Source organism: Panthera leo, chromosome C1 (genome assembly GCF_018350215.1).
Source record: "Panthera leo isolate Ple1 chromosome C1, P.leo_Ple1_pat1.1, whole genome shotgun sequence".
In the NCBI taxonomy this organism is placed as follows: Eukaryota; Metazoa; Chordata; class Mammalia; order Carnivora; family Felidae; genus Panthera; species Panthera leo.
In genome coordinates, this window is record NC_056686.1 from 21,947,318 (window position 1) to 21,968,569 (window position 21,252).

The 21,252-nt window shown below is 52.3% G+C and overlaps 1 protein-coding gene across 4 annotated transcripts in view; it reads left to right on the forward strand.

Moving 5' to 3' along the window:
* PTPRU (protein tyrosine phosphatase receptor type U) overlaps nucleotides 1-21,252 on the forward strand; it is an 81,408-nt gene that overhangs the window by 53,293 nt on the left and 6,863 nt on the right. For 2 of the 4 annotated variants that reach the window (XM_042951135.1, XM_042951137.1), the window contains 9 exons: nucleotides 7,268-7,458; nucleotides 8,174-8,249; nucleotides 8,728-8,804; nucleotides 14,992-15,028; nucleotides 15,670-15,767; nucleotides 15,851-15,967; nucleotides 17,302-17,456; nucleotides 19,435-19,570; nucleotides 20,032-20,181. In XM_042951135.1, coding sequence (XP_042807069.1) covers nucleotides 7,268-7,458; nucleotides 8,174-8,249; nucleotides 8,728-8,804; nucleotides 14,992-15,028; nucleotides 15,670-15,767; nucleotides 15,851-15,967; nucleotides 17,302-17,456; nucleotides 19,435-19,570; nucleotides 20,032-20,181 — 1,037 coding nt within the window. The remainder of the gene's footprint in view (nucleotides 1-7,267; nucleotides 7,459-8,173; nucleotides 8,250-8,727; nucleotides 8,805-14,991; nucleotides 15,029-15,669; nucleotides 15,768-15,850; nucleotides 15,968-17,301; nucleotides 17,457-19,434; nucleotides 19,571-20,031; nucleotides 20,182-21,252) is intronic. The other 2 variants (XM_042951136.1, XM_042951138.1) reach the window with 1 other exon arrangement.

A 21,252-nucleotide genomic window follows, 5' to 3' on the forward strand; every position in this document is an offset into this window, starting at 1 on the left:
CGTGTGCTTTGCTGCTCTTTAGAAGGCACTGCCGCCTTGTGTCCCGGAGTGGCTTTGCCCGTGCTCACGCCCGGCAGCAGCGAGTGAGAAATTCTGCTGCTCTCCGGCAAGCTCAGAGTTTGCCAGGCTTCTTCACTTTTGCCAAACTGGTTTGTATAAAACGGGAATTCTCTATAGTCTCAATTTGCATTTCTCTGATTACTAATGAGGTTGAGCATATTTTCAAATCATTACTGGCCATTCAGCTTTCTTCTTCTATGAAATGCCTGTTCATGCCTTTTACCTAATTTTCTATTAGGTTTTCTGTTGCTTTCTTAGTGGTTTTTAGGAGTTCTTTACATATTTAGGATGATAATCACTTTTCCCTTATGAATTGCAAATACCTTCTCCCAATTTGCGGCTCATCTTCTCAGGTTATTTATAGTGTCTGTGGAGGAACAAGTTTTTATTTTAACTTAGTCAAGTTCATCAATCTTTCCCTTTCTGATTTCGACTTTTTGTGTTTTCTTCAAGAGTTCCTCCCTCGCAGGGTCATAAAATATTTTTTTCTAAGCCCCTTTTTATATTTTGTGCTGAACATTTAAATCTTTACCCCTCTGTGATTAATTTTTGTGTGTGATATGAATTAAGGATTTTCTTTTTGTTTTTTTAAGGGCTACATTTTATTTATTTAGTTTTAGGTGTTTTTTTTTTTTTTTTTTTTTTTTTTTTTTTTTTTTTTGAGAGAGTGCAAGCCAGGGAGGGCCAGAGATATGGGGGGACAGAGGATCTGCAGTGGGCTCCTCACTGACAACAGCAAGCCCGATGTTGGGGTCAAACTCAGGAGCCACGAGATCATGACCTGAGCCGAGGTTGGACGCTCGGCCGACTGAGCCACCCAGGCACCCCTGATCCCTTATATTTTTGATTTCCATTGCAAATGGTGCATTGTGTGGGTGTGTGTGGCAAAATCCACATAACATAGAATTCGCCACCTTGACCATTCTCCAGTGTGCAGTTTGGTGATATTAAATACATTCATAATGTTGGGAACCATCACGATCACCCAACACTACAGCTCTGTTCGTCTCATAAAACTGAAACTCTGTTCCCATGAAGCATTAACTCCCCATTCCTGCCTCTTCCCAGTCCCTGGCAACCCCCATTCTATTTGGTGTTTCTGTGAATTTGCTCTAGTTATCTCATAGATGTGGAGTCACAGGGCATCTGTCTTTTTATGCCTGGTCCGTGTCACTTAGCTTGTTTTTCAAGCTTCTTTCATCTTCCAGCATCTTTCAGAATTTCCCCCTTTTTAGGGTTGAGTAATATTCCACGGCATCCGTAGTGTACAAGGGCTCCGGTTTCTCCACATCCTTGTAACACTTGTTATTTTCTGTGTTTTTCTTGCCAGCAGCCATTCTAGTGGGTGTGAGGTCTTATGTCATTGTAGTTCTGATCTGCAGTTGCCTAATGACGCACCGTGTCATGTTGAGCATGTGCCATTTGTGTATCTTCTTTGGGAAATATCTATTCAGGCAACTTTGCCCATTTTTGAATTGGGTTGTTTGGTTTTTTTTGTCCTAGAGTTTTAGGAGTTCTCTCTGTATGTTAGATTTTAAGCCCTTATCAGATATATGGTTTGCAAATATTTTCTCCTATCCTGTGGGTTACCTTTTTACTCTGTGGATTGTGTCTTTGAAGGCACAAATTTTTAAAAGTTTTCATGAGGTCCAATTTGCCTATTTTTTGTTTCTTGTTGCCTGTGCTTTTGGTGTCATAGCCAAGAAATTATTGCCAAATCCAGTGTTATGAAGCTTTTGCCCGTACTTTCTTCTTTATTTAAAAATTTTTTAAAAAATATTTTTGTTTATTTTTGAGACAGAAAGCACAAGCTGGGGAGGGGCAGCGAGAGAGGGAGACAGGAACCTCAGTGGGCTCCATGCTGACAGCAGAGAGCCTGATTCAGGGCTTGAACTCATGAGTCATGAGATCATGACCTGAGCTGAAATCAGATGCTTAGCCGACTGAGCCACCCAGGTACCCCAACCCTGTGTTTTCTTCTAAGAGTTTTATAGTTTTACCTCTTACATTGAGGTCTTTGATTCATTTTGAGTTGATTTTTGTATCTGGTGTGAGGTAGGGATCCAACTTCATTCTTTTGCATGTGGATGTCCAGTCTTCCTCAGCACAAATGGTACACTTTTAAAATATTACATTTCTAATAGTTGCTCCTATAGAGAAATGGAGTTGATTTTTTATGTGTATATATTGATCTTATATCCATACTCCCTGATAACCTTATTTATTAATTCTCATTTATCTATAGAATCTTTCAGGTTTTCTGAGTATGTTCAAAGGATCTGTAAATACTGCCAGTTCTGTTCCTTGTTTCATTTCTCCTTTTTTTTTTTCCCCTTGTCTTTCTGTGTGGCACTGGCTGGGGCCTCCAGTACTGTGTCGAATGGAAGTGGTTATAGCACGAATCCTTGCCTTGTTTTCCTGATTTCAAAAGGAATGCTTCTAACACGAAACACTGAGAATGAAGTTTGCTACAGTTTTTGGTAGAAATGTTTTGTCAGATTAACAAAATGCTCTTCAGTTTCTGGTTTGCTAGCAGGTTTTATTTAAATGGGCATTAAACTTACCAAATACTTTTTCTGCACTTACTGTCCTATGTATATTTTTTTATTTTGTTAATGAGGTGTGTGGTATTTTTCGATTTTATAAAATTAAAATAACTTTCCATGCCTGGGATAAATTCAGCTTGGTCATGATGCATTGCATTTTTTACGCCTTGTTGGATTCAGTATAGTTATAATATTGTTCAAGATTTCAAAGCTGTATTCCAGAGTGGGATTGGCCCATGATTTTTATTTTTTGTGCTATCCTTGTCTGGTTTTTGGTATCGAGATTCTGTTTGTCTTGTAAAATGCACTGAGGTCTCTTCTCTTTTTTCCTTGTTATGAAAGACTGGAATAATTGACACCTCGAAAGCTTGGTGGAATTCATCTATAACACAATCCTTTTCTGTTGTTTTCTTTACAGAAATATTTAGTTAATTTATTTATTGAGAGACCGTGCATGTGTGCAAGAGGGACGGGGAGAGGGGGAGAGAATCCCAAGCAGGTTCCATACCAAGTGCAGAGCCTGATGTGAGTCTTGATCTCATGAATTGTGAGATCATGACCTGAGCCCAAATCAAGAGTTGGACACTTAACTGACTGAGCCACCCAGGTGCCCCCTTTATGGAAAAATTTTAAACTTTTAATTCTGTTTAAAGGAGCAAAGGACTGTTGAAACTTTCTATTTTTTTTCCAAGCCACTTGTAGTAAGTCTTATTTGTCCAGGAATTTGTCCATTTCATTTAAGTCTTCAAATTCACTGACATGCACTTATTTTTCAAGTTCTCTTTGTGATCTCCCTCATTAAATTTTCACCCCAGCCCTGCACGGTAGCTATTATGACTCATCTTACAAATGAGGAAACAGAGACGCTCAGACAGGGGACTTCACTTGTCAAACAGCCAGAAAGTGGCAGAGCCAGGATTTATTTATTATTATTATTTTTAAAATTTATTTATTTTTTAATGTTTATTCATTTTTGAGACAGAGAGAGCACGTGCTGGGGAGGGGCAAAGAGAGAGTGAGCAGGCTTCACACTGTCAGGGCAGAGTCTGATGCGGGGCTCAAACCCATGAACCACGAGATCCTGACCTGAGCCGAAACCAAGAGTCAAATGCTCAACCGACTGAGCCACCCAGGCGCCTCCAGAGCCAAGATTTAAATGCAGGTCTTTCTGAGTTGCAAAGAGCTGTTTCTACTATCTCGTGCTAGGCCCCGAGGCACAGGCAGGATTTGGACAGCAGAGATAGGAAAGGAAGGGCATAGGGTGAGGGAACAGCATGTGCAGATGCGTGGAGGTGAGCATGTGAGGAAACCATGGAGAGGTGTGAATGGGTGGGGAAACTCAAGTGGGCAGCGTGGAGAGTGGGAGGTGGGGGCGGTGTGGGCACATGCCTTGCTGCTGAATCTTGTTGAGAGATCCAGAGAGGCAAGGTGCGTGGGCTCTGCCCTCCCACCAGCTCGCTGACAGCTGGGGAGACGTGGCCTAGGGAAGTCGGGCGCAGGCTCATTGCCATGTGGACACAGTGGGAACGATTAGTGCCTCCAGAGTTTTGAAAAGATGTACCTTCGGGCAGCGGTGGTCAGAGTTTGGGCTGGGGCTGGATGAGACGTGGCTGACGGTGAGAGGGGGAGTGGGCCCCGGGGCACAGCGTAGGGCAGGGAGAAGGCGTGACACAGGCAGGGGTCATGCGTCAACTCCTTTTGTCTCTCTCCACGCCCCGCCCTGGTCCAGCCTCCACCTCCTTGGCTTTCCAAACAGAGGAGGCCAGAGTTTTGTGGTGTGGAACAGAAAGCCGCGATGATTTTGATGCCTGCTTAGTCTGCGAACTTTACCATGGGGACCTCTCACGCTGAGTCAGTGGTGGCAGGCTGGCCGTGAAGCAGCCGGCTGGGGTCCTACAGTGGAGAAGGACCAAGGAAGGAAGGTCCCCGCTTGGCCAGCCAGCTGCCCTGGCTTTCTGGGACTAATTATGTCAACAGCCCCAACTACAGGTGCTCACTCTGTGCCAGGCACCGGACTGGATGCTTTATATGCATTATCTTGCTTAATATTTCTCTAATCGTATTGGAGAGTAACGGTTTTTGTCTTCATTTGACATGTGACGAGGGAAATTGAGGGAGAGGAAGTACCATCGCCAAGGTGACGTGTGGAGATGGGATTTGATCTCAGGCCTATTTGGCTCCAGAGCCTGTCTCTTAATCACCACGTTACACTGTATCCCCTGAGGATGTTTCATGAAACAAACAAACAAAAAGCTCTCTGTGGTGAAACATTGCTATTTCTACTCATCTCTTGGAGATTTTTTTTTTTAACATTTATGTATTTTTGACAGAGAGAGAGAGAGAGACCGAGCGTGAGCGGGGGAGGGGCAGAGAGAGAGGGAGACATAGAATCGGAAGCAGGCTCCAGGCTCTGAGCTGTCAGCGCAGAGCCCGATGAGGGGCTTGAACTCACGGTCCGTGAGATCATGACCTGAGCCAAAGTCGGACGCTCAATGGACTGAGCCACCCAGGCACCCCATCTCTTGGAGATTTAAAATGCACACTAATATGTAGAGGCCCTGAGAGGTCTTACAGAGAAAAAGACATATTTACTTTTGTTTCAACTGGAATTTCATAGATTCCTTTAATTTTTTTTTAATGTTCATTTATTTTTTGAGAGAGAGAGACAGAGAGAGACAGAGCACAAGCAGAGGGAGGACAGATAGAGAGGGAGACACGGGATCCGAAGCAGGCTCCATGCTCTGAGCCATCAGCACAGAGCCCGACGTGGTGCTTGAACCCACGAGCTGCGAGATCATGACCTGAGCCAAAGTCAGAGGCTTAACCCACTGAGCCATCCAGGCACCCCTCATGGAGTCTTTTAAAACAGAGAACCCCTCGTCACCTTCCTTCTCTTCTTATTCTTCTTTTGAAATGTTTATTTATTTATTTTGAGAGAGAACGTGTGCACGTGTACATGTGAGTGGGGGAGGAGCAGAGAGAGAGAGAGAGGGAGAGAGAGAATCCCAAGCAGGCTCCACACTGTCAGCGCAGAGCCCAATGTGGGGCTGGGTCCCATGAACCCATGAGATTATGACCTGAGTTGAAATCAAGAGTTGGACCCTTTACCGACTGAGCCACCCAGGCAGCCCCACCCCCTTGTCTGCTTCTTTTTAATGGAGTAACACTTAGTCATCTACCATGGTCAGTATTTTCTGGAATGCACTTTAGCAAGCACTGTGTTAGGCAAGTCTCTCTTCTTTGGACCTCAGTTTCTCCATCTGAAGAATTAAGGGCTTGGGGTATCTGACCACAGTGGTGTCACTGGCACATGACTTGCCCTCCCGCTGTAAGTAACTAGAAAATCTGGATAAAATGTGAAGTGATTGTTTTTAGACATTGGGCGGCAGGCAGCTCAGGACTGATTCCTAAGAGAAGAGAAATAAATGAGGTGGGCCATGCCATCACATTGCCTGTCTGCCTGGAGGCAGTTTTCAAACGGAGGCACAGGACTGAGGGACCCAAGCAGGGCAGGGCAGGGCAGTCCCCCTGATTCGAAGAGAAGGGACTTGGCGTTTGGGGGAGGTGAGCAGCACAGGAGTCTGTCCTGGTGTCATGCCTTCGTTCTGTCAATCATGAGTAGGAAGCAGAGGCCCGGCACTGAAGGTTCCCTAGGAAGGCTCTTGTTGGCTAAGATCTGAAGGATGGATGTGAGTTCACCAGGCAGGAACAGGAGGGGGAAGGGTGTTGGAGGTGGTGACAAGGGAGGGTGCTGGCATCTAGGCCCTCCTGGGAGTTCCTCACCTGCCCCGTCTAGCTCAGACCTGGGCAGAGAACAGCCATGAGCAACACGGAGGGCTGGCCTTGACTAAGCCCCTGCATGGTACCCAGGACAAGTGGAGGGAAATGAGTGGTGAGTGTGTGAGAGGGAGTGTCCAGAGTGGGGCACTTTTCTCAGTGCCACAACCTGATCTGGGGGACCATGGTGGGATGTCCTTGGGGAGGCTGACTGGGAGAGCAGGGAGTCGGTGGGCCTGGGGGGAGGGGATAGTTTTCCCTGGGTGTGTGTGTGTGTGTGTGTGTGTCGCTGTGAACCCCTCGACCTGTTCCCGGATTGGCTGAGGCCGCTGCACGGGCTGACAATGGAAATGCTTGCACAGGAGAAATGCTTCTATTCAGGTGCCTCGCATTAATCTATGGAGGGGGTGGCAGCGGCAGCTAATTTGGGGATTTGCTTGTCTTTGAATGGGGGTAATTACTGGGAGTTGCCAATTGTTCCAGATTGTTCCCTGGAAGAAGGGGAGGGGGGTACTCCCCTGGGCTCTGCTGAGCGCTGCCCCCTGCAGGCAGTGTGGTGAGGTCACAGAGGGGTGGTCCGGGCTGGGGAGCCACAGGACAGAGTCAGGGGAGCCCAGGATCCCAGCAGGCGGGGCTGGGCCGCTAGGGCCCTCCGAGGTCACGTGACCCAACCCGCTCATTTTACAGCCGGAAAAACCGAGGCAGGAGGGAAGGGACTTGCCCAGGGGTGCGCCGCGTGGGCCCAGCCAGGCTGCTCGGCCCCAGGGAACAGCCTCCATGTTGGCCATGCTCCCCCGCCCCTCCCCCATCTCCGGGTCTGTCTGGAACTCCCCAGCCTGGGGGCTGTGCGCGTCAGGAACCCCCTGTCCTTTCTCTGACTGCAGGAGACCAGCGCAGTGGCGGGGTCACTGAGGCCAGCAGCCTCCTGGGGGGCTCACCGCGGCGTCCGTGTGGCCGGAAGGGCTCCCCATATCACACGGGGCAGCTGCACCCCGCAGTGCGCGTGGCCGACCTCCTGCAGCACATCAACCAGATGAAGACGGCCGAGGGCTATGGCTTCAAGCAGGAGTACGAGGTGCAGGGCCCCAGGCCAGCCGGGCCCCCTCGCCAGGGCCTTGCCTGGCTCCCCCTCACTGTGGACCCTGACCCTGGGCAACCCTCAGCCTAGCCTGGGATGGACCTTTGCTCTGACATCTGACAGTCCCTAACTCGACCTAATTTTTTTCTTTTTACCTTGATCCCAACCTCAGACTGACCTAGTTTCTCACACTCGTCCTAACCCTCGCTTGAAATCTGACCTTGAATCTTCTCATAGTCTCCATCTGGACCCTGATCATGATCTCTATCCTCTCCCCGATATGACTCTGACCACCAATACCGACACTGACCTCTAACCTAACACTCAGTCCTACTTTGAACCTGACTCATCCTAAGTTCCATTTGAACTCTAATTTGAAGCCTGTCCTCCCTCCATCTAGACTGTGACACCACCTTATTCTAATCTCAGTTTGACTTTCGCCTTTATCTTCTTCCCAACTCAAACCTGGATTTACCCTAAACCTGACCCTCATTCTAACGTGTCTGTAAACTCTGACCCTTTCCTCCCCTTGCTTTTGCTCTTAGTCCTTTGCCGATAAAGGGATATACAGTGACTATCTCAGGCTCCAAGTTGAACCCTGCCTCTGGCCCTTATCTGTGGTCCCACCTGTATCCTGTTGAGGGGATGGGGTCTTACAAGGGAGGGGGGTTCTCTGCCCCATTGACAACCACTTTCCTTTCCCTTCTGGCAGAGCTTCTTTGAAGGCTGGGATGCCACAAAGAAGAAAGACAAGGTCAAGGGCAGCCGGCCAGAGCCTGTGCCTGCCTGTGAGTCCTGGGGAAGGGCCTGGAACTGGGGCAGTGATGGGAGGGAGCAGGGAGGGCGAGAGCGGCCAGAGTGAACCGCTTATTGAGGGCCTCCTACGTGCCAAGCCACGTGCTGATTATTACACGCATAATTTTACTTGTTCCCCTTAGTAACCCAGTGACATGGGACATATTATAACCCCCACTTTACAGATAAGGAAACTGAGGCTTGGGAGGGTAAGCCCCCTGCTCCAGGTGACACAGCTAATACTTGCTGAGTAGCACATGACCTTGGGCCTCCTTGGTACCACAGCCCAGATTCTAACCACTGGCCTGTCCTGCCTTCTCTGGTGCCGAGAGCCTCCTGGTCAGCCCCGGGCCTCTGGGTCCCCTGGCTGTCCTGCCTGTGCCACACCTCAGGCCTCCAGGAAGCCTTCCTTCGTTTCCCTAGCTCTGCACTCCCCAACCCACCCCATGGCCACCTGCTTTGTGTTTCCAGATGATCGGCACCGAGTGAAACTGCCCCCGATGCTGGGAGGCCCGGATGCCGACTACATTAACGCCAACTACATAGACGTGAGTGCCTCGCCGTCATCCCTGCTGGCCTGGCCCTGCCCACTCCAGGCGCACTGCCCAGGGCGGGGAGGGAGGGGGGGTGGGCAGAAACCTGGCAGGGAATACATGGGGGTTTGCCCCCACCTCCCGCAGTCAGCTCCAGGGAGCTCAGAGGAGGGGAGGGCAGAAGAAAGCCATCAGGAAAGCTTCCCCCAGGGCAGACAGATGGGGGGCTTGAGGGAAGCAGAATGAAGGCAGGTGGGCAGACGGCTAGGCCTGGAGTTGAGGAAGGAGCCCCTCTCAGTGAGGGGCCAAGTGGGGTTCGCATGGCACAGAGTAAGGCTGCAGGGAGGCAGGGGCTGGACTGTGCAGGCCTCAGACGGCAGGTTTAGGAGTCTGGCCTTTCGCCTGGGGTACCAGGGAGTTGCGAAAGGTGTTCTGTGATCAGAGTGGTACTTTAAGAATAACAACTCATGTTTATCCAGCATGTACTGTGTGCCAAGCACTGTGCTAAGCGCTTTATACAGAAGATGTCATTTTCTATCAACCCTACAATCATGCTACGCGGTAGTTAGCATGATGGCCTCACTTTACAGGTGAGGAGACAGGCTCAGAGAGGTGGAGCTGCTTGTCCAAGGTCGCATAGCGAGGGAGTGGGCAAACAGGGACTCACATCTCAGCCTGTGTCTCCAAAGCCTTTGCTGCTAACCATCAGGCTGTCCTAGCGTCCAGTGTAGCAGCTGGGTCTGGCTGGACCAGAGGAAGGGGCTAGGGACAGGGCAGGGAGCCAGGACGCCTGGGTTTGGGTGATGAATCTGCTCCCCAGGTGTAAATGAGGGTGAGGTGGGACAGGGCCCAGGGACCCTGGTCAGACTCCCCTGTCCCGACAGCAGGCCAAGTTTGGGAGAGAATCGTTTCTTCACTTATCGGATGTATTTTGAGCGGCCGCTATGTGCCAGGCCTTGTGCTGGACACCAGAGATACAGCAGTGAACAAGATAGACAGCGTCCCTGCTCTCCTGGAATGTGTAGGTGCTAGTGAGGGAGACCTATAAACATACGGACAAGTGAAATAACCTCAGATTAGCTGGGAAAGCACAGGCCAGAAAAGAGGAATGACCAGTGTCACACAGCGAGTCAGTGGTAGGGCCAGAGTTAGCCACAGCTGGCTGCATGGAGGCGGGGGTTTGAACTGGCTTTGGGTGGCCAGAGAGGAAAGGGCGGGAATGGGGGGCAGCAGGAGCGAAGGAGGAGGAAGGTGTGCACGTGGGAGGCAGGACAGTCAGGGACTCTGGAGACCTCTCCCTCTTCTTCACCTCCTGGGGGCCAGAAAATATGCTGCCCCATGTTTTCCAGAATTCCTTGCCTTCTCCCCCACCTCCCATGCTCTCCCTTGCCTGGGGTACGGGCCGGGCCGGGCCTGGCCTCTTAGACTTGGGCAACAGGAGCCTCTTCTGGGTCTTCTCAGTGTCCCAGGTGGCTTCCCTTGGGCCCCGGGAGGCTCAGGCCACTTCCTGCTCTCCGGCGCAGCCCGGCCCCCGCTCTCCAGCCCAGCCCGGCTCCCATCTCTGCTCTGCCTCCCCTGCTCACATCGCCCATCCTGGCCACTCCTGTGCTCCGTCCATCTCCATCTGCCTCTGGCCTAATATCTGTCTCTTTTGCTTTGTACTGTTCCCTCACTGGAATCATTAAGATTCGGATAAACCGTGAAGTAAGTATCTCTCTCCCCGTCTCCTCCTCCTCCTCCTCCTCCTCCTCCTCCTCCTCCTCCTCTTCCTGTCTGTCTGTCTCACCAGCTGTATCTCAGACTCTCTCACGGTCTCTAGCTGTCTCTCTTTCTCTCTGTCCCTGTCTCTATCCTCCTTCCCCTCCACTCGTGTGCCCAATGCCAACCGTCCGTTTCAGCAGCCTGGCCAGGGGCCACTCGGGGCTGCAGATTTGACTACCCCTGTTGTTAAGCAATTCCTTCCCCTCCACCACTGCCTGGAGATGGGGCGTCAGGGTTGGGGTGCTTCCACAGTCCCCAGTCACCAGCCACCACCTTCTGTCACCTTCGTCCCCCAGATCCCCATGCCCGATGAGTCTCACTAGCTGTACCTTCTGCGGGGCCCTGGGAGAGGCGGGCGGGGGATGCTGCTCTGGGTGCCCCATTTCTGTTGCTTGGGGGGCAGGGTCTTCAAGGAAGTAAGAATGGTCCTGCCGGTCCCCTTAAAACTAGTTTCTCTGGGTGTTCAAATCCCTTTGTGGTCAGTTTGCTTGAAACTCAGACCTAACCACTTTGCTGCCAATTTATCCCTACTTGGAATGTTTTATTTTGGGGGTGCAGTTTGGGTATTCTGTTTTTAAAACTTAGGTCATCTCTGGACCTTCCAGGAATATTTTTTTAAAATCCTATTCGTCTAGTAATCCTTTAATTTGGCTTTTAATATACATTCAACCCTTGAGTAGCATAGGTTTGAACCGCGCTAGTCCACTTTCTTACTTTTTTCTAAAAATAAATACAGTACAGTATTGCAAATGTATTTCCTCTGCCTTTTGATTTTCTTAATAATATTTTCTTTTTTGTAGTTTATTTAAGAATATAGTGTATAGTACCATATATCATATGAAAATACGTGTTACTTGACTGTTTATATTATCAGTAAGGCTTCCGGTCAACTAGGCTATTAGTAAAGCTTTTGAGGGGTCAAAAGTTATGTGTGGATTTTCAACTGCCCCAGGGGGTCAGCACCCCTAACCCCTATACGGGTTCAAGGGTCAACTGTATATTATTTTTTTTAAATAACATTTGATAACCTGATGGGATTGTTTGCTATTTCGTGGGTACCTTTCTATTTTACCTCCTTTTTTTCTTTTAAAAAACGTAGTTCTTATGTTTTTTAAGATTGTAAAAATATAGTTCATTATCATATTTCAGACAGTACAGAAATATACACATCTCTGTATATATGAAGTGAAAGGTCCATGTGGTGACAGCTGCTGGAGGGCGAGCAGCTGGTCCCAGACATGCCCCGCCCCCCATTTTGAGTGTGCTTAAACAGTTTGTAAAGATCCCAAGTTTAAATGGAATATTAGGCCCATGAAATGCAGTGGATATACTCAGCCCTAGCGCCCCCTTTAGGAGGTGGTGAATATAGGTACAGTTGGTACAGTTCTTTTTTTTTTTTAAATGATTTTATTTATTTTTGAGAGAGAGAGACAGACAGAGTACAAGTTGGAGAAGGGCAGAGAGAGCGGGAGACACAGAATCCGAAGCAGGCTCCAGGCTCTGAGCTGTTGGCACAGAGCCCGACACGGTGGTGGGGGGGGGGCTCGAACTCCTGAGCCATGAGATCATGACCTGAGCTGAAGTTTGAGGCTAAACCAACTGAGCCACCCAGAGCCCCTAGGTACATTTCTTTATATCTGAATCTCCATACAACACATAGTCCCACCCTTTTGGTTCCTTGTTGTCGCCCTTCGGTGCCCTGAGGAGACTTGGTTTAATACACCTTCACATGCTAGTCAACAAGAGTGTCATCGGCTGGGCACCTGGCTCTGTGCCAGCACCCTCAGGCCCATCATTTCCTCTTTACCGTACTCTGAGAGGGAGGGACTAGCAGTTGGTGGATGAGAAAATGGAGCCTTAGAAAAGTTCAGTGACTTGTTCATGGCCGCACGGAGCTGGGCCTCAAGCCCAGTAGGAGCCCTCCACCCTCATACTAGACTGTGGTTCTCTCCCGGTGAGGAGCGTCCAGATGCCCTGGGGTTCTTGTCCGTGATGCAAGTGGTCAGTCCCCCGGAACCACCCAGCGAGAGGCTCCAGGCAGCCAGGGGTGTGTTCCCCAGGAGTCGGCGCCCAGGTCACGCTGATGCTCAGGGCGTGAGGACCAGTGTGCTCTCAGATGCTGGTTTCTCAAGTGGGTGTGCTCCAAGTGATCTGTTTAACACCTGATCGTCTTACACTTCCCACTGTAGCGTTCTCCGTGTAATAGAATCGTGCAGGAACGCACATGTGCAATGGAAAAGTTAATGTGCAGGTACTGAGGATTATCTGTTTAAAACTTGTTCAGCTATGTACTGTATCGGCTGACTAGCTTGGGTGCTGGCACTGTGCCGGGCACCGGAGGGCGGGGCAGAGATGGGTGAATCAGAAGGGATGCTTGCTGTCATGTGGGAGTCTCAGGTACACGGCTTTTAGGGGGAGTGGCTTCTTCCCAGCTTGACCGGTGCTGGAGGTGGGAGGGCAGCCCTGGGAGCACCTTTGCTGGGCCTTCCCCTGGGACCCCGGTTGCCCAGCAGCTCAGCCGAGGACTTGAGGCAGAGGCGGCGGCTGGGGAATTAGTGTATATCCAGAGCGGTTCCGCTAGTGAGGGCGGAGTGGCTCTGGGGCGCTCTTCACTATGGGTAAGTTTGACTGTGTTTTGGGCATGCTGTGTAGCTATAGAGCAGCATCTCTGGGGTCGGTGTCTCACTGTTATCCGCATGCTGCAGAAGGGACCAGAGGCTCCGAGAGGCTGAGGGGCCGGCTACTCCAGTGGGTCTTGAGATCCGGCACTGGTACCACCTGGGAGCTGGTTGGGATTGCACAATCCTGGGCCCCACCCCAGACCTTCCGACTCTGAATCTCCCTTTCAGCAAGATCCGCAGGAGATTCCTGTCCACGTTAAAGGCTGAGAAGTGCCTTTTTAGTGCCCAGAGTCACATGGCTGTTCTGTAGAGCCGAGCTAGGAACCCAGGTCAACTTGACTCTCCACACTCAGATTCTTTTTTTTTTTTTTTTAAACTTTGTTTATTTTAAGAGAGAGAGAGAGCAAGTCGGGAGGGGGGAGAGAGAGAATCCCAAGCAGGCTCCAAACTGCCAGTGCGGAGTCTGATGCAGGGCTCGAACTCACGAACCGCGAGATCGTGACCTGAGCCGAAGTCAAGAGTCAGGCGCTTAACGCACTGAGCCACCCAGGCGCCCCCGAACTCGGATTCTTAACCCCTGCAGTAAGCCGTCTGCCCTAGGAATTCTTGACATCCATACTATTTGAATCTTCAGGGATACGCTTTTTGAACTTTCAAGTAGTAGCAGGTGCTAATAGTTGTTATTGATTAAGTACTGACCTTGACCCACGTTCCTTTGTTTACTCCTCGCAACAGCCCTAGGAGGGAAATACTGTAATTCCCATTTTGTAGATGTGAAAATCGAGGCATAGTGAAATGATAGGATTTGCCTGAGGGCACACGGCTAGCAAGAGTTAGAGCTGGGATTTGAACTCTGGCAGCCTGACTCCAGGGTTCCCTGTGCGCCAGAGTAAGGGGGGGGGGGGGGAGCTGGGTTGTGGCCGTGAACTTGAGGTGAGCAGCCGAGCTTGATTGTTCTCTGTTGCATCAGTGCTGCAGTACTTTTTCCCTTCCCATGTTGTCTGCATTGATGCCCTGGGTGTCACGTGAGGGCAGGACCTCGGGGTTTGGCTGTGGCTTCGGGGTGGGAGTTGGGGCTGGCTCCCCTTTGCAGCCTGAGGGCTCCGGGATGGAGGATACAGTAGCTCTTGCCCTCTCTTTTGTGGGAGATAGTGTAGGTAAAGTGCTTAGCACAGTATGTGATCATAATCGGGTCTCAAAAAATTATTATTCATTTTAAAGATTCAAAAAACATTTTATCTGAGGGCCATGAGTAACCCATGTGCCCATCTGCTTCCAGCCTGAAGTCTTCATCTGGGTCCCTGGGTTCCCCAAACTCTGGATGACATGTCACGGGGAGGGGGCACTGCCCATCTGGTTGCCACGAGGGGACTGGGGTGACTGATAAGACCCAGCCTGGGGTCTGGGGTTGATTAGGCCTCTGGGGCTTTGGGGACACCCTGGTAACTTGGGCAGGGTCACCATGGTCTTTATTTGTGTCCAAACAGCTGGGCTGTAAGCTGATTGTGGGTAATTCCCCCCAGTTTGTGGGTGGAGAGACCTTTTAGGCCCATAAAGGAGTCGTGTCCTCTGTGGTGTCACACTGCAGAGAGGCAGAGATGGGTTTGGACCCAAGACACTGGTGTCCCAGCTGCTCTTCCCTCCTTGCTGGGGGTCTGGGAGGGCAGGGCCACCCCGGTTTGGAGGGCCTAGGGAAGAGGGTGGACAGTTGCCTCTGGGTGTGTGTGCTGCTTCTGGGACAGGAGGGCAGAGGGGGTGAGATCTGAAGGAGTGCGGGGCTGCTCCCTGGGGTCTCACCGCACCCTCTTCTCCCGTTCCAGGGTTACCACAGGTCAAACCACTTCATAGCCACTCAAGGTACCTGCACCTCTGCCCGTGTGCCCCCGTGTGCTGAATGCCCTCTGCCGCCTTTCTGCCTTCGCTCTGATCTGCTTGACTCCCCATCTGCTCCCTGCTGTCTCTCTACTGTCTGAGCCCCACTGTCTGGTTGGGTCTTCTGGAATCCGGCCACCAGTCTCTGCCCCTCTTTGTGTTTGTGTCTCCCCTACATGCTCAGCGCATGTCTGCCCATCTGTCTGTCTTTGAGGTGGTGCATGCAGAAGAGGGGAGCCAGGCTCAGTCCTGACGAGTGTGGATTGTGCCTTTCGGGGGGGGGGGGGGCGGTTCCTGGGACCCGCTGGCTGTCTTCCCCCTGCCCCCGCCAACCATTTACTTGTCCATCCCTCCGGGAGACTTGCACTATAGACCAAGGATCTAGCCCTCCAGCTCTGCCCCCCTGGGTTTCACTCAGGATGATTGGGGTCTCCAGCCAGGCCCTCTCTGATGCTCTCAGGGCCCTCCAGGCACAAATTGGCATTGGGTGGGGTGGGCGTGGAATGAGCACGAAGCCCTCCATGGGGCTCGGGAGACTCCTGGCCTGGGGTGGTGGTGCTGGGCAGCAGGTGTGCTGGCCCTGGGTGGAGACCTTGCCTCAGGGACTAGCACCCTCTGCGCCCCAGGGCCGAAGCCCGAGATGGTCTACGACTTCTGGCGCATGGTGTGGCAGGAGCACTGTTCCAGCATTGTCATGATCACCAAGCTGGTGGAGGTGGGCAGGGTAAGCAGGGCCTTGGGGTGAGGGGGTAAGGCGGGCCAAGGGGGGCAGCGAAGAGCCTACTGAGCCTTCCCGTGGGACTCCAGGTGAAGTGCTCACGGTACTGGCCGGAGGACTCAGACATGTACGGGGACATCAAGATCACGCTGGTGAAGACGGAGACTCTGGCCGAGTATGTCGTGCGCACCTTTGCCCTGGAGCGGGTGAGTCTCCTGTCACGTGGTCCCTCCAGGGGTGCCTGCAGAGGTGGGGCAGAGTCCACCTCCCACCTGCCAGCGCAGAAGCAGGAGAGGTGAGGAGGGCTCCGCTGTCTTCCTTGGCAAGGCAGTCGCTCTGTGACTGGGGAGCACTGCTGGAGGACAGGAAGGGGAGCGTTGCAGGGAGCAGTGCGGGAGGACAGGAAGGGGAGGACTGCAGGGAACACTCATAGAGGACAGGAAAGGGAGTACTGCAGGGAGTATTGATGGAGGACAGGAAGGGGAGCACAGCAGGGAGTAGTGTTGGAGGAGAAGAAGGGGAGCACTCCAGGGAGCAGTGCTGAGGACAGGAAGGGGAGCAATGCAGGGAGCAGTGCTGGAGGACAGAAAGGGGAGCATTGCAGGGAGCAGTGCTGGAGGACAGAATGGGGAGCACTGCAGGGAGCAGTGCTGAGGACAGGAAGGGGAGGACTGCAGGGAGCAGTGCTGGAGGACAGGAAGGGGAGGACTGCAGGGAGCACTCATAGAGGACAGGAAAGGGAGCACTGCAGGGAGTATTGATGGAGGACAGGAAGGGGAGCACTGCAGGGAGCACTCATAGAGGACAGGAAAGGGAGCACTGCAGGGAGCAGTGCTGGAGGACAGGAAGGGGAGCACTGCAGGGAGCATTGATGGAGCACAGGAAGGGGAGCACTGCAGGAGGACAGGAAGAGGAGCATTACTGGGAGCATTGTGGGAGAACAGGAAGGGGACTGCCCTTTACTGATGACTCCAAGAGGAATTGGAGATGATGATAGCTGCCAGGTGTTTGTCCTTCTCTGCACTGAGCATCGTGCTGAGCTGTGACATGTGTTGGTTCCACTCTGAAAACTCTGGAATGAGGTGTTTCCATTAGTCCCATTGTACAAATAAAGACAATGAGGTGGAGTCATTGTGTCACTCAGGAGGCCACATGGCCAGTGACTGGCCGAGTCCTCCCGTCTGTGATCCCATTTGATCCTCTGTAAATCCTCAAAGGAGACACTTTCCCCCTTCAGACTAAGACCAGAGAGTCAAAGTGACCTCTTGGGGGTTGCACGGCAACGTGGTGGCAGAGGTGGGTGATTGGCAGACAGGTTTAGGCGTCAGGCAGGCCCTGGCCCCTTTCCTGTGTCGTGCTCGTCTTGTCTAACCTCGAGCAAACAGTTTCTTCTCTCTGGGCCCTGGTTTTCTCGCTGGTACGATGAACCATCAATACCCATTCGTAAGTTTATCACTGGGATTAATTGAGATCCTGGGGTGAGATGCTTACCCGGCAGGTGTCTAACGGATGCCAGCAGTGACTCTGCCTGTCTCCCCAGAGAGGCTACTCTGCCCGGCACGAGGTCCGACAGTTCCACTTCACGGCATGGCCGGAGCACGGCGTCCCCTACCACGCCACAGGGCTGCTAGCCTTCATCCGGCGCGTGAAGGCCTCTACCCCACCTGACGCTGGGCCCGTTGTCATCCACTGCAGGTGAGGCACCGGGATCCCCAGAAGAGGACTGGGCGTGGTGGTGTTCAAGGTCCCAGAGGGAGACTAGGCTTAGGTTCATCCTGCTTAGAGACGGAGGAGAGACTGACCCCCAAGGGCCCCTTGAGCTTTGGCTCTGAGGTCGGCACCCTCATATGCTTCCCAGGACCTGCAGAGGCCCTGGGCCTAGAGGCTAAGGAGGCGCTGGAGACAGAGGGGGCTGGGGCTTGGTGAGGCACCAGGCAGGCTGAGTTCTATCTGCTTCCGTTCAGCAAGTATGCATTGCACACTAGTTTTGGCCCAGGTGCTGGGGGGGGGGGGGCGGGGCTTTGCTTTCTCTTCTCCAAGTCCCATGGGCTCTTCTCACTGCTTGGCTTTCACACCCTGTGCAACTTCTGGCCCTCACTCCTATCTGTCCCTAGTCCTGCCTTGCTTGGCTCCTGTGACCCCGGCGGCCCTTCCTCTGCTCTGCTTCCTCTCTGGCTCCACATCTTTCTCTTGCCTCTTCAGTGTCCTGTCTGGTTCCTGCCCCCACTCCCCTCCTGGGGAGCTTAGCCTCTAACCCTGTGGTTTTACCGATTCCCCGACCCAAAGGTCCTTGGCCTCTGTATCTGTCCTGGCTCCTCTGCTTGGATTCCACTCAGCTTCCCAAATACCACGTGGCAGACTCAGTCCTTCTCTGCCCTGCCACCCACAGACTATTTCCATTTGGTGTCTTTAGGCTTCTTTAAGATACCGTCTTTAAAATAAGACTTCACTGAGGTATAACATACTTAAAGCAAAGTGCACACGTAATAAGTGTATACCTTTATCAATTTTCCATAAATTGAACACACCTGTGAAATCACCAGCACTGTTCAGATCAAGAACTAGAACGCTAACAGCATCCAGAAGCCCCCTTGAGCCGCCTTCCCGTCTGTACCCACCTGCTCGCTCCTGGCGCAATCAGTATCCTGCCATCTCAAGCGTAAATTCATTTTGTGTTTTTGAATTTGCATAAATGGAATCCTACGGTGTGCACTCTTTGGTGTCTGAACCTTATGTACGTAAGATTCGTCCCTGTCGGATCACAGGCTACGGGGTGACTCACCCACGGTGTGTTTATCCATTCTGCTATTGATAGGAATTTGGGTGGTTTCCAGCTTTGAGCTATTATGAATAGAGCCACTAAGGACATTCTATTGCCTGTGTTTGGGCCGGCAGACGCGTGCATTTCTGGGGGGTACGTACGTGGGGTAGAATTGCTGCCATGTAAACGTTCTGCTTTTAAGTAGATACTGCCAAACCGCTTCCCAAAGTGGCGGGACTGATTTCAGCCCCCACTGCTGTGCGTTCCTGCCAATGCTCCGATGCCACCATTTCGAGCCTGACAGCTTGGTGTCATTTTTGTCCTCTCGCTCCGCCCCTCAACTCTGCTCAGCTCTTTCTGACCAGGAGCATCCCAGAGATGGGTCTGACCCAGCCCAGCTCTCGAGGAGCTCCCAGTCGGGTCAGGGACACAGCCACAAAAACGACGACCGCGTAGCAGGAAGAGGGTTTGATAAGAGCCTGCCCGAATTACTCTCGGAGCTCAGAGGAATGATGTCTGGGGAAGGGTTGGGGAGGCTCCATTGAGTATGCGAGCGGCTATGAACGTGTGGGGCTTTGAAGGGTGTGTAGATCTGGGGATACCCAGGAGGCAAGAACATTCTTGGATGAAGTTCTGAGCATCACCTTTGTCCTCTCCCCAGCTAAGTTTCTACCCTTCCCCCTCTCCCCTCCTGAGGCCCATCCCCAGCTCTGTCTTGTGTCACCTTTCACCACGACTCCTGCTGCAGACTCCTCCCTGGCTCCTCCTTGCTGGTGCAGTGGGGTGTCTGTCTCTGTCCCCCAGTCCCTGTGTGGGGTAGGCATGGCCAGGCACCCCAGAACCCCTCTTCCCTTCTTGGTTCCGGGCTCCCTCCCCAGGCTCTGACGGGGCCCCTGGCTGCTCTCTCCCCAGCGCGGGCACCGGCCGCACAGGCTGCTACATCGTTCTGGATGTGATGCTGGACATGGCGGAGTGTGAGGGCGTTGTGGACATTTACAACTGTGTGAAGGCCCTCTGCTCCCGGCGCGTCAACATGATCCAGACAGAAGTAGGGGACGCAGCCCTCCTCCCCTCCCCTCTCCAGGACTTGGGTCCCTCGTGGCGGAACTCAGAGCTGGTGGAGTGTGTCAGAGGGGTGTCCTTGGGGCTGAGATGCCTGAACTTGGCCCGCCAGCCTCTTAGCGTCTTCCCAGAGTCCGCACCACTGTGTTCATTCGGGTGAGGTCAAACAGCGGTGGGCCAGGGTCAGGTTCTACAGTCAAGATCCACTCGTGTTTGCTCTGCCCTCACCTCCAGAGCTCCTCACAGGGTTATTATAGAGATGAATATGAGATGAGTGAACGTACCCATGAAAGTTGTTTCCAGCAGGGTTGGTCCAACCTGTAGTAACACGTGGTTGGGCTCCAGCACCCCTGCCTCAACCTTGGGCTCGCTTCCCCCTGCCATCACCCCCAAATCTCTAGGTTCTGGTCCCCTCCTGGTTCCTTATATTCTCTCCTCCTGTTCCAGGAGCAGTACATCTTCATTCATGATGCAATCCTGGAGGCCTGCCTGTGTGGGGAGACCACTATCCCTGTCAGCGAGTTCAAGGCCACCTACAAGGAGATGATCCGCATTGACCCCCAGAGTAATTCCTCCCAGCTGCGGGAAGAGTTCCAGGTGGGGCATGAGTGTGTGTATAGGAGTGTGGATGTGGCTTGTGACTGTGTGTGTGTGTGTGTGTATTGGGAAGTCCTCAGTGCTATAGGCGTCATTGAGAGCCAAGAAAGAGGGACCGAATGGGGCTACTGGGAAGGACTTAGAGACTGGCCTTGAACACTCACATTACTTCTCCAAGGTTTGGTTTTCTTATCCCGGAAAGCAAGTCGATATTGCCCCTGCAGTGTTTATACTCTCAGGATTTGCAACTTTGGTTGCTGACAAAAATCCAACTGCATGACTTTTGTAACGGACAAATCTGAAGATGATGCAGCTTCAGTTGTGGCTGGATCCAGGGGCTCAGATGATGATGCCAAAACTTAGCCTCTGCCCATTTTTAGTTTTGCTTGCTTTGTTTTCGGCTTCTCGGACCCACACCCTGGCCGCCCCCAGCAGTGCCAGGCTCGTGTCAGGAGACTGGAGAAAGGACTCCCAACAGCCCCAACAGAAGTCTTAGACCAGCCTCTCCGGTGCCTTCCCGGAGTCAGTCACCGGGGCCAGGAAGATGGAACACATTGATGGGCCCAGGAGGGGTTCTGGGGGTGGAGCCACTCTCAGCATGTCATGTGACTGAGATGGGGGAGGGCTGGTTCTCAGTGGGCAGGCAGAGACCCCACATGTCCGCTGAACTCCAGGTTCCCGCGAGGGTTCCGTGGGGTGGCACCTTCTGGATACCTGATGCCGTCCAGCCAGCGTAGGCTGGTGTCATAGGAAATGCTGCCTGTGATTCTTGGGGCCTGTTGGGCTCTGGGGATCATGAGAGACTGGGGCTCCCCTTTAGGGACCCCCAAAGACAAGAGAAAGAAGCCGAGACCCCATCGATCAGGCTACATGAGGCACGAGGTGGAGGAGATAACCTGGAGTCCCAGGCTTGTGGCAGCACAGGTGCCTCGGACTTGGGTTTTGTTCAGACGGGGCTGACCATCTCTGCCAGGCCCCCGGAGTCCGCTTTGCAGCAGATGTGGGGCTTCCGGGCTTGTCTTCTTGAAAGCGCCCGAGAAGCTCGTAACGGTCCTCACTGCGCCTCGCACG